General features: G+C 39.6%; 1 protein-coding gene across 1 annotated transcript in view; it reads left to right on the top strand.

Annotated features, from left to right (window-relative positions):
- The first annotated feature begins 786 nt into the window (after positions 1 to 786).
- The window catches only part of LOC101853700 (signal recognition particle 14 kDa protein), a 19,249-nt gene continuing 6,528 nt past the window's right edge, over positions 787 to 13,507 (top strand). Inside the window, exons 1-3 of the mRNA XM_005099770.3 lie at positions 787 to 1,020; positions 12,116 to 12,188; positions 13,305 to 13,411. Of these exons, the coding sequence (XP_005099827.1) occupies positions 1,000 to 1,020; positions 12,116 to 12,188; positions 13,305 to 13,411 (201 nt within the window). The 5' untranslated portion in view covers positions 787 to 999. The remainder of the gene's footprint in view (positions 1,021 to 12,115; positions 12,189 to 13,304; positions 13,412 to 13,507) is intronic.

Raw genomic sequence — 13,507 nt, 5'->3', positions numbered from 1 at the left:
TCTCTCTGTCTCTCTCTCTCTCTCTCTCTCTCTCTCTCTCTGTGTATGTTTGTGTATGTAAAATAATATAACTTTTGTTTTCAGTAAACTTGATTTCCATATGGCCATGTTATGAACGTGTACCGTACACAAATCTTGTAGGCCAACATCTGAATGTTCTTTTCCTGTTATTTTTTACTTAGTGTGTTTACAGTGTGACCAACTTTAACAAACCTTTAAAGTGCACTATAGATACATGGCAAGCACAGATTTGCTTACTTTTTTTTTTTTTTAAATTAATGCTTCAAAACAAACGATCAAACTACATGCGCCAGGCTGATCCATAGACTTTTGGGCTTGGCCTATGTCACAATACTTAGATCGTTCCCTACATTATTTTTTGTTTGTTACCGCTGGTTTATTTTCGAGTGCACCCAACACCATTTTTTTAGCCGTTGGCCTAGCCTGTATTATAGACTGATAATAAAGGGTGGATGTTTTTTGGTTGTTTTGTTTTGTTTTTTTGTTTTTTTTTCATAATATGCATGCGATAGACTGGAAATCTAAAATTAATTCATGTCGTGGGGTGGCCTAGACCTGAGAAGGCCTAGGGTGTGGCCCATGAAACGAAGGTTTTATTTAAAAAGTCAGCTTTGACAGTAGATCGATATGATCTAGAATCTAGATCTAGATTTAGATCTAGAATCTAGATCAGTAGACCTAGATCTATACAAATCTATGGATTGCCTGGGCTGGGATTGGCGTTAGTAAAACTCTTTGCGGAATAAGATACGAAACAAGTGACTTCCGCTTCAGGCACACACAGTACACACACGACACACAGTACACAGCGACAGTCTCTTGTGGCACTCACACGACTTCCAGCATACGTTCAATCTGTTACTTTTTTACATTGCTATTATAGCCTGGTTCTAGATCTAGATAATCTAGACCCACGTTCCAATTTTGTTAGATTGCTTTTCTGTGAGAATTAGACAAAATATTTTCCTGGTCGTCAGAATGCTGTTGGAAAACGATGCGGTACGTTCTGTATTTTACTCAGAAGTTGTTCAGTTGTAATGTTCAGATCTAGATTTTAGATATATCTAGATTCTAGATCTAGACTTCTAGATCTAGATCTAGATCTAGATCTAGAAATCTAGATCCAGATGTAGATCTATTTTCTAGATATATCTAAATGTAGATCTAGATCTAGAATCTAGATCTACTATAATTGTGAAGTGGAGGGCCGTACACATAGCCTCGACGCTCGCTAAACGTACGGGAGGGCGCACGGGAGCCGTGCGATAGCCACTTCGTTAAATTTATTTTTGCGAGTGGCCACCTTTATTCTCACCCGGAGTGAGAATAGCGCAGTTGTAGGCCTCTCACGGTTCACCTGGGGTGAGAGGACAAGCCTTTTGGCTATTCTCACCCCCGCTGTGCGTTCACCGTGATACCAGTGTAAACAAACGTTCCATGTGATACCAGTGTAAACAAACGTTTCAGCGGTCTTATGTTGAAAGAGTTCAATTTTGTCTGCGGGCAGTGAGAGAGAGAGAGAGAGAAAGGGAGGGGGAGAAAGAAATGGAAGTGGCGATCCTCACCCGGGGTGAGAATAAAAATACGATCTAGATTAGATCTACCTCTCACCCCGGGTGAGACTTGCCAGCGTAGGCTATTCTAACCCGGTGTGAAACAAGACCTGTTTTTCCTCATTTCGGAATGGCTGATGTTAGGGGACCGTACGCCCCAATAGCGCTTGGCGCTAGGGGACCGTACGCCCCCATAGTGTTTGGCGCGGAAGTGGCTATTCTCATCCGGGGTGAGAATAGAAAAACGATCTACCTCTCACCCCGGGTGAGACTTGCCAGCGTAGGCTATTCTCACCCGGTGCGAAACAAGACCTGCTTTTCCACATTTTGGAATACTGTCTATCGGTGTGGATGATCAAATTGATAAAAGCCAAGAAAAAATTACGTTATAGCACCGTCCAAAGTAAGCTAATTTGATCGTCTTCAAAGATGATATGGCTATTTCACTGTTCGAATCGAGCCGAACTACGCGGGTCGCCATTTTGTTTTGCCCGGAAGTTCTCGCAAGATCTACTCCTCCCCTCTCTCGCTCCCTCTGTCTCTTTCTGAATACTGTCTATCGGTGTGGACGATCAAATTGACCAAAACAAAGTTAAAAAATGATGTTAAAACACAAAAGTAAATTAATTTGGTTGTCTACAAAGATGCTACGGCTATTTAACTTTTCGAATCGAGCCGAACTATGCGGGTCGCCATTTTGTTTTGACCGGAAGTTCTCGCGCTACTCCTCTCTCTGTCTCTTTCTCTCTCTCTCTCTCCACTGCCCACATACAAAATTGTAGGCTACGCTTTTAGTAGGCTACAGTTGTAATGGAACGTTTGTTCACGGCACAGAATTCTACAATTTTTCTGTTATCACAGTGTAGAATTCTGTGGTTTAGGGTGAACGCAAAATTTGTTGGTCTAGATCTAGGCTATAACGGTGAACGCGCACCGGGTGAGAATAGCCAAAAGACTAGCCTGCACTATTCTCATCCCGGGTGAGAATAGAGGTGGCCGTTTGGCTCTAGGGGACCGTACGTCCTACCTGCGCTAAGGCAGATCTATGTACATGCATCTGGACTTTGCAAAAATACTGGAGGAAAATGGCCAGTTTAACGAAGCTCCTGACATTAGGAGTTTTATTGCAAGGAGAGTGTTTAAAATATCTGAATACGATTGTGAGGTATCCGTGGGTGAACCAGAATTTGAAATTTGCTCACGTCTGCACCCAAGTTGTTGTTATGTGTCAATAAAAGAAATCAAAGAGAGGGAGGGAGAGAAAGAGAGAGAGAGAGAAGGGGGAAAGAGAGAGAGAGAAAAGAGAGAGAGAGAGTGTGTGTGTGTGTGTGTGTGAGTGTGAAAAACAGACAGAAAGGAAGTGAGAAAGAAAATAAGAAAGTAATTAGGAGTGGGAGAGAGAGAGGGAGAAAAAGTGTGAGTATGTGTGTGTGTGTGTTTTTGTGTGTGCCTCTGTGTGTGTGTGTGTGCCTCTGTGTGTGTGTGTGTGCCTCTGTGTGTGTGTGTGTGTGTGTGTGTGTTAGAGAGAGAGAGAGAGATGGGGGAGGGGTGTTCATGAGAGAAAGAGAGAGATGAACAAATGTACACAAAAAGGGAATGGTTTGGACAAAAATGAGTAGGATAATAGTGTGTGTGCGCAGGCGCATTCTGCGGGCAGATGTGAGTACATTTTTAAGCTTTGCGACCTAAAATAAATAGGCCCCTAAGCCTAAGAGAGAAAAAGAGAGAGAGAGAGAAAAGAGAGAGAGAGAGTGTGTGTGTGTGTGAGTGTGAAAAACGGACAGAAAGGAAGTGAGAAAGAAAGAAAGAAAGTAAGAAGGAGCGGGAGAGAGAGGGGGAGACAAAGTGTGAGTATGTGTTTGTGTGTGTGTGTCTGTGTGTGTGTGTCTATGTGTGTGTTAGAGAGAGAGAAAGAGAGAGAGAAAGATTGGGGGGGAGTCGTGAGAGAAAGAGAGAGATGAACAAATTTACACAAAGGGAATGTTTTGGACAAAAATTAGTAGGATAATAGTGTGTGTGCTCAGGCTCATTCTGCGGGCAGACGTGAGTACATTTTTAAGCTTTGCGACCTAAAAATAGACCCCTTAGCCCTTTTTAATGACGCTCGTAAACGCCGGAAATTTACTCACTTTTGCATTTAAGAGCACGCACTCAGTCTTGATAGCGCGCAAGATGCAAGATCAACTCACATTCAGTGACAATAACAATAACATGAAAAGAAAGGAAAAAGAAGACAGCTTGGAAAAGGTAGATGGAAAGCAAAACAAACTATTGTAGAGACTTGACAGAACGTCGGGGAGTGAACTAAGCACAGACGAATTAAAGTTTATTTGCAAGCGCATTACATATTATACGCCTGTCCACATTAATAATTAAACAACATAAGTATAACTGGACAGGTGTCGTGTAACAATAGTGCGTTCAAAAATTTGTGGCGCAACTTTTCCTCAAAAATACTGTATATATCTCTTTAACGGGAGAATCAATGTCACCCATACTTTGCACAGCAGTTTGTATAAAAAAATGTCTTAAAACTGAATCACATTTTTCCACAACAATTGAGGTTCGATCAAAAAAATGTTCTTCATAAATGTATAAAATACTAGACCTATAAATCTCCATCACGCGAAAAATGTGATTGTTCATAGCACTTCTCGCACACATTTTGCATACACATATGGCCTACGTCATAGCTCGCCAATGACACTTTTTAGTGGCAAAACTTCATACAAAAATGTTTTTATAATGAACACATTCTTTTTACAATAAAGGTTTCCTAAACATACGTTCAATAAGCATGCATGCTATTGGAAAAAAATGACAGACTTGCTTTTAAAAGGCAAAAGCGATATTGCCAGAGCTGTAATTTTTGTTTTAATTTATAGAAACAATCGACTGGGATTTTTTATTAAGAAAATTTCTAGAATACAGTGTGCAGGAGTTTGAAAAAATATTCACCTGTTGAGACAAATTGATATAAGTCACTGTGCAAAAGTTGGAGAATCTATGTTCGATAGGTAAGGAGATATTTCACGCACAATAAGTTGCGCCGTGCATTTTTGACCCCCCACTGTAGGGGTAAGTTGGAATAGTATGAATTTAATTTGTACTCTTAACTCATATTCCACGCAAGGCGTTACATGATTAATGATCTCTTCTCAATCTAATAATATAATTTTACCCTACGGACCCCATCGTTCGCCCCCACATTCCCTTCGCCAACTCTTTCCACCTCTCTCTCTCTCTCTCTCTCTCTTTTTCTTTCTCTCTCTCTCTCTCTCTCTCCCCCCTCTCTCTCTCTCTCTCTCCCTCCCTCCCTCTCTCTCTCTCTCTCTCTCTCTCTCTCTCTCTCTCTCTCTCTCTCTCTCTCTCTCTCCCCCTCCCTCTCTTTGATATCTTTTATTGACGCATAACAACAACGTGGGGGCAGACGTGAGCAAATTTCATATTCTGGTTCACCCACGGCCACTGGATACCTCACAATCGTATTCAGATATTTTAAACATTCTCCTAGTAATAATAGGTACCTCAAGTGAATTTTTTTTTAAAAGAATACCAGAACAAGACTATGCTTTCCATATAGTGCTCAGTGAAACAAGAACTATGAAAAAAGAATTATCAAAATCCATCAACAAACACCTGAGATATGATGTTTCAAATATTTGTTGCACTTGTAAAAATCGTGACGTGTGCGCAACTGGCTCACAACGCTGTTTCATGGTCACACTACGTGAAAACCGGTCTTGAAAATCAAAAATGATTTACATATTCTTAGATAAAAACACACAAACTTAGCGTAAAAGAAATTAAAATATAATTCATGTTGCTATTGTAGTGATTATAGTAGTTCAAAACTGAAAGAAAACATAAAAATGAAGTTTAAAATTGGATGCCAATGGCTTGGAACCCCATTTTCCAAGATACATAAAATAAACATTTAAGGCTGGATAGCTATCAAAATGCAAATCTCATAAGATATACATACTGAGATTTTACTCAATTTTTCTAAAGGGTTAAATACAAAAGAGATATAGTCGTATCCAAGAGGTATGCTGGCCAAAAATGCCTAAGGCGAAGAAACCAATGACAAAATTGCAGTTTGAGGCCATTTTTTTTAGTAAGTCATAAAAAATCAACTAATTATGCTAGACAGATGTCAAATATACCACTGGAAAGCTCATTCAAAGCTCTAATGTAAAAAGTAGTAGTAACTGTATATCAAGACTGGGAACTAAATGCTGCTTCAAAAAAGTAGGCAACACTTTGAAAAATTAGCAGTGTTCAACTAAACATACGACTTTTAAAAAATTCATAAAAAATCAACTAATTATGCTAGACAGATGTCAAATATACCACTGGAAAGCTCATTCAAAGCTCTATATGAAAAAAGTAGTAGTAACTGTGTATATCAAAACTGGGTACTAAATGCTGCTACAAAAGGGTAGGCAACAATTCTGAAAATTATCGTCGCTCAACAAAACATCGGACTTTTCAAAATTTCATTAGAAACCACAAAAAGTTACTGGATAGTTCTCATTACAAGCTCTATGTGATAAAAGTAGTAGCAGCTAGTTTGAGTACTTAATGACAGTTACAAAAAAAGTAACTTAAAGTATGTATGTATATATATATGATGTTCGGCTAAACACCAGCTGAATTTGCAAAGATGCAAAAACAATCAACCAAATAAGTCAGAGAGAGGTGAATAGATCTATACCACTATACCACTGGAAAGCTCATTACAAGTTCTGTGTAATAAGAAATGAATGACAGTACTTGTAACTGTGAAGTACTTTTGACATTAATGATACTAAGTAAGGAGATTGCTACTGATGATGCAGAGTCCACATTAGAGCAGGCAGCTGATATCAACTTGCGTCAGCTGACCAATTTGAGAGTGAGTCTGAGTTAGTTATCTGCCCCAATAATACATCTTGATGTTTTATTTGATCATCTTTTGAATTTAACGAAAGATGCAGTTGAGAGATCAGTCTCAGTATTTTCAGTTGTTACCGATGGAAGACAATCTATTTAAAAAAGCTTTCAAGGTATACCTGAAGTGCTGCATGCAATATCCCCTTTAACTTGATTTTTAAAAATTTTGTTACAATGATTTGCAATGCACCTAAAAATATGACAGCCCGGCCCTCAAAAGCAAGCAATGTAATGTATAGAGATCTAAGAGCCAGAGTGAAAGTAAAAATCTCGAGATCTAGATCTAAGTTCCGTATTAAATTTATTTTAACATATTTTCTAGGTTGGGGAGGACAAAATAGAACTGTCATTATTCATGATTATTGTAACAGAACCCCTTGACGCTTAACGGTAACGCAACAGAGGGTGAACACGTAGAATTTAAAAATAAAGAAGTAGTCTGCAATGCCGTAGTTATAGCCCAAGAATTTTGACAGAACGACATTATAGGATCAGATCTAGGCCCAAGCCATATATAATACATTTATTGTTCATATTTTTATGAATAAAAACACCTTTGGTCATCTTGTTATGAAAAGTTGTTGCATTGAGGTTGAAAAAACTAAAATAAAAAAAGAGATAAAGTTGAAAATGTGCGAAACCGGAAGCAACATTACTACTTTCTGTTCCGATGGATGGAGATCTAGATCATTTGGCTGTTCCGTCAGTGTGTGAAATGACCAGTAGCTTAAGTACTAATACAATTTTTTTCTCGGAAAAACCTGAAGCATGATCTATCTTAAACAACTAAAACGTTGAATTACTTATCAATGAGATTGAACAAATCACACGGTTGGTTGGCAGATAACTTGTTGTTACGCGTATTCCCATCGTAATCCGTACGCTTGCCGGTCGGTGTGCCGAGTGCCTCGACAGCTGCCTCTTCAGCCATTGTAACAGAAAGCGAGTTTCCCCGACACACGCATCTACAGTTTGACGCCCAATAGCAGTACCACGATAACAAATAGTTTAACAGTACTTGCTTGAATAAAACAAATATATTGTGAACTAGCTTTACATGTAAAGCACATCTAAAAAAATGTTCAGAATACTGAGATTTTATCGAAAATTCTCACAACATTGTCTTTCCACTTCAAATTTTACCTACTTGTCAAAAAAATCCTGGCCTGCCTAGTATGGGGGTAACGGTCAGCTTTTGACCTTTCTAATAATGCAGCAGTTATTTCTGTACACCCTATCGCAACCGAGCAGTTTTTGACTGAAAAAGAGTGGCTCTGGCTAGGTTTCGATGCGAGTGCCGGTCGGACGCAAAATGCGTCATTTTCCCAAATTATAGAGCTATATTAAACATATTTCCACACGTCCATTCTATCCACGAACAACACACATATATTAGAACAAAACAAGCTCTTCAAAAACGTTTTTATTTCATTAAAATCAAGCAATCATGAGTGAAAAGCTACGTTTGTGAAGTTGATACCTACGACAGTTTTCCTCCTCGGGCGGAAGCACTCGACTTGCCGCGATCGGCGCACCGTTTGTGGTACCTAGTAATAACTCCTTACGCCAGGAGCTTCGTTAAACTGGCGGTTTTCCTCCAGTATTTTTGCAAAGTCCAGATGCATGCATATCTGTGTACGGTCCCGTAAGACCACGCCTTAGCGCAGGTAGGACGTACGGTCCTCTAGCGCCAAACACTATGGGGGAGTACGGTCCCCTAGCGCCACGCGCTATTGGGGCGTACGGTCCCCTAACAATAGCCTTTCGGAATACTGTCTATCGGTGTGGATGATCAAATTGATAAAAGCCAAGAAAAAATTACGTTATAGCACAAAAGTAAGCTAATTTAGATCGTCTTCAAAGATGCGAAGGCTATTTCACTTTTCAAATCGAGCCGAACTACGCGGGTCGCCATTTTGTTTTGCCCGGAAGTTCTCGCAAGATCTACTCCTCCCCTCTTCTCTCTCTCTGTCTCTTTCTGAATACTGTCTATCGGTGTGGACGACCAAATTGACCAAAACAAAGTTTAAAAATGATGTTAAAACACAAAAGTAAATTAATTTGGTCGTCTACAAAAATGCCACAGCTATTTTTAACTTTCTGAATCGAGCCGAACTCCGCGGGTCACCATTTTGTTTTGCCCGGAAGTTCTCACGCTACTCATCTCTCTCTCTTTCTCTCTCCACTGCCCACAGACATAATTGCACGCTTTTAGGCACACTAACAGTAGTAATAGATCTAGAACGTTTGTTCACTGCACAGAATTCTATAATTCTGTTATCACAGTGTAGAATTCTGTGGTTCAGGGTGAATAACGCTTCACTGGTTGGCCTAGGCTATAACGGATAACGGTGAACGCCCACCGGGTGAGAATAGCCAAAAGACTCGCCTGTGCTATTCTCACCCGGGGTGAGAATAGAGGTGGCCGAAAGAAATAGGAGAGAGAGAGAGAGAGGAGTGCCGAGAACTTCCAGGCAAAACAAAATGACGACCGGCGCAGTTCGGCTTGATTTGAAAAGTGAAATAGCCATAGCTTCTTTGTAGACAACCAGATTAGTTTACTTTTTTGTGCTATCACATCATTCTTTTTTTCTTTGTTAAAAAATTGTCTATTTAATCATCCGCACCGATAGACAGGTATTCCGAAATTTAAAGGAAAAACAGGTCTTGTTTCATATCGGGTGAGAATAACCTAGGCTGGCAAGTCTCACCCGAGGTGAGAAGTCGACCGTATTTTTATTTTTTCCCGGGGTGAGAATAGCCATTTCCTTATTCAGTAGTCTTTTTTTTTTTTACTGTTTTAGTGTTTACTGACCTGCTAAATTGTTCTCGGCAGAGTTGTAGAAAGGATCCGGGATGATCAAGCTTGGGGATAGCTAGAGAATGACAACTTAACGCCTTTGGCCGATATTTATAGTAACAGCCATCTTGTTAGACGTCATTGGGGGATTCCCACTTTGTCAGTCATGATGGCAACACAACCGCACGATGGCAGCCTGCCGGCTCGGATTAGTTTCTTTGCAACTTGCAGTACTACAGTGGAACTCGGATTTAACGAGCTCGGATTCAAAGAGAACTCAGATTCAACGAGAGGAGATAGATTCCCCGTTTTTTTCTCTTCTTTATAATCAATAAAAATAACCCGGATTCAACGTGCACTTAAATCAGCGAGCTCGGATTCAACGAGGTCGTTTCCAGGGTGAACAGCCCCCGTAGACGTGGCTTTGCTCATTTTCTCCCAGAATGAACTTTATCTATTCCTGGAAACCATCCATTGCAACTGTATCGTAATTGTGGAGCACCCTTCTTCCGCCCAGATTGATTCTGATGCTGAACACTATCTATGTAAACTCTGAGAAGATGAAGAAGACTAAGAGTAGGTCCTAAGTCAATTTGGATACGAAAGCAAGTTCATACAAAGTTCAACAACCCAGTGCAAATGATTGACTGTTTCGATGCGGATTGTTTCTTTTAAAGTTTTGTAAGCACTTGTGAGAAATTAAAATTAAGGCCATCATTATTCGGACTCTAGTCCGAATAACATTTTTTCATATTCGGACTCGAGTCTGAATATGAAAAAATGTTATTTGGACACGGTCTGGAAAAAAGGAAGTGTCTTTGTTCTATAGATCTAACGTTCAGTGCTTCCAATTTTCCGCCATTTTTTAGTTTCTCCCACACTTTATCTGCCGATCCGATGCCCGCCGCCTCATTGATACGCCCCACCCCCCATGTTTCCCACTTTCTTTATTGTATAAAAAGGTAAAATTGAAGATTAGCAGATCACCTGGCACCTGCATATTATGAGCTGTGTAACAAAAAAGACCGCTTCGTTCAAATGTTGTGCTGTGTAGAGCCGAGCATATGGCAACTTTTGATTCCATAGACCAGCGCACAATTCATTACGTAGATCTACGTCAAGACTAGCTTATTATTGTAATGATCAGTTGCCGGGGGGGGGGGGAGACTGACGCGTATGCGACGTTCAACGCCCGGACCGATAGTGCCCCCCCCCCCCTCCCCGACACGCACACACAGCCACACGTGTGCAGGCCGCCCATCCGACCCCGACACACACTAACGAGCCATCTTTAATTGCTTCTGATGACCTCTTGACAAATAGACATTTATTAGAAGCGCTATAACTTTTCAGGCCGGCCTTAAATTCATCATAAGATAAAAACTCGGCTCCTCCACAATTTAACGCCATTTTGCCCGAAGTGATCCCGGTCTCTACCCAGCCTGAGGCGAGTCACGAGTGAGGCAGGACAGGAAGCCGGAGTCACGAGTCACAGGAAGTCGGCAGTGATGATGTCATGCTTGACAAGAATCAGAGTCCGAATAACATTTTATCATATTCGGACTCGAGTCCGAATAGTCACTTCGTAAAATTAAAGCACTTACAAGAGATTGGACTCAATAGGACGCTGAGCTGCAAATGAAGTAGAACTATAATCTAAGGGGAAGGAGCTTGGAAACTGCCAGTGCCAGATGTCCGCTACGCAGCCGATGCAAAATCATCACTATTTTTCGAATCACGATCAGATGACGCGGAGGGCTTTCCCCCCTGCCAGGTCAAACAAGATGGCTGTTACTATAAATATCGGCCAATGGCGTTTAGTGTCATTCTGTAGCTATCCGCTCCCTTTTCTTCGTATCACTTTCCTCTCGTCTTTGTTCATGACTGCTTACATTTCACCCAAGTTTTTTCTTTTTTTTCATTGAATAGAATAGTTTTTTGTTTTTTTAAAACATTTCTATATATATATTATATGCCACACATATATATAGGCTATTTCAAATTGAGGTCTATTATATTTCTTTCTTAATTTTTTGTGAGACCAAGCGTGAGGTCATGAAGCAGTCACAAATTATTTGCTTCCGGAGTCAAAATTATTTGCGGGCTGAATCGGTTAAGACAGGTACTGATTAGTGTTTACATCTGGCAGTGTTTCGCTATTTCAGTGAATCAGTGAACTAACACAAAATGTCCAGCCTCTAAAAGAAGAAAAATAGTTTCTATGGATTCAGGTATTGGACAATCAAGGCATACCTAGACCAGATGATCATAAAAGACAAAAGTGACTTAGAATTTATACCGAAATCAAATTATTCTGTCAAGAAGGGTAAAACCACCAGAAACCGTGCCTTTGAGGTTGCTAAATGTGCCTTTCTTCAACCAGTGACTGAAGGGATTATTTTTATGAGTTTGTTTAAATTGTCCATGTATATTTCAAATAAATAAAAGAACAAATAAATATGACATTTAATTTGTTGAAAATCTGTTTTCATCTAGATAAAGACATGACATAAAACGTGAGGCATCATGGTAAAGTCTGATACTGGTCATTCTAATAATATGGAAGAAACTGTCATTTTTCTGCTGGTCTGGTCATTTTTATCCAATTTGTGTTTTTTGGCTCAACATCTTTTAAGTTAATTTAGCAACACCCGTAATTCTGTGATGACTTTATCAAAAAAAGATTAAAGGCACCAATAACTGTACATTTTCATTAAAAGCATTTTCTGTTTTGGTAGGAATCAATTTTGAATTTTGCCTGGGAGGTTGATTTTTAAAATAGTTAGGTGTTTATTTTTCTTTTCAGTTCCTCACTGAGCTCACAAAATTATTTACCAAGGGAAAGACTAGCGGTTCTGTGACAATGACCATGAAGAGATGTGAGTATTGTGCTTCTTGTGGATGTAAAAATCACCCATACTATGGTCTGTACGTGCCAATCCTTTTTTGTTCTTAAACCATGGCGGTGTTGATCTGCAGGTTCTCATTAAAAATTAAGGGTTTTAAAACCGGTTAGCATGCACTACAAAAAAATTAGAAGTACTGATTTCTAACTGAACATTGTGATTTCTCTTCACTTCAATCAGCAAGGTTTTTTTTGTTTGTTTGTTTGTTAAAGAATGTTAACAATTACACAGGGTACCAAATGCCATTACATGACTTTTTTGTAACATGTACAAATATGTGGCATGAATCACATTGCACACTGTGACCTGAATACAGATGAAAGAAGACAATTACAATTATCCTGGGAACTTGCAATTACACGTTAAACCAAATTTAAGGATACGACTGGAAGAAGAGGATTTCACGTTCCCTGAATTACAAAAACATACTCGAGTTAGGAAATGAAATCTTTGACAGAGAACAGAAAGGGAAGGGAATGGACTTGCAAACAGAAACCTTTTTCTTTTTTTGGATGTTTACAATCCCATATCTCAAAATGGACACATTTAAAAGGAATAAAAGGCTTTTAAAGGAATAGAATGGCCCAAAACAGGGAGATGAGTCATATGGCTCTTTGGATTTTATCTTTTCTCCTTTCATCCTATCCTTGAACTATCATTTGACATAGCATAATCCTACTGCTGAATGGATTGCCTGCAATGCTTTTTTATGAGGCCAAAGGTCTTAGCTTTTTCCACACCGGATGGTGTGAAGTTGTTCAGTTTCTTTTTAAAAGACAAGGTGAGTTTTCTCTATAACCTAACAAATATCCACACCAATGAAACCAAACTTCTCCTGTACTTAGGGCATTGCCCACTTTTGGTGTAGGTCATTATTTCTGGAAACCCCTGAAATCTGGGTTAGCCCGCTTGTCCTTAAAAATGACCAGTTATAAAGGTAAATGAAGTGCTGCTTTTGGAAGTGTCTTTCATGAGATGATTAAAATGTATACACCCTTGCCAGAGGAGAAAAGTTTTATTTGATGTTATATAATATAGTGTTACTGTTACTAAATCAGTAAGATCCTGCTCTTTTCCTGTGTGGCTCAGATGATGGAAGGACTAAGCCTAAGCCTCAAGGTGGTCTACTACCAGAGCCTAGTGAGTACAAATGCCTGGTCCGCGCCACTTTGGGCAACAGGAAAATCTCAACAGTGGTGAGTGAAATTACTGTGTTTGTCTTTTTTTGCAATTAAATTTATTTTTTAAAAGAGAAGCATTAGAATGCCTTAATTGAATGCCACAACCCTCCC

The sequence above is a fragment of the Aplysia californica genome, unplaced genomic scaffold (genome assembly GCF_000002075.1).
Source record: "Aplysia californica isolate F4 #8 unplaced genomic scaffold, AplCal3.0 scaffold00225, whole genome shotgun sequence".
NCBI lineage: Eukaryota > Metazoa > Mollusca > Gastropoda > Aplysiida > Aplysiidae > Aplysia > Aplysia californica.
This window is presented reverse-complemented; position numbering and strand designations above follow the sequence as displayed.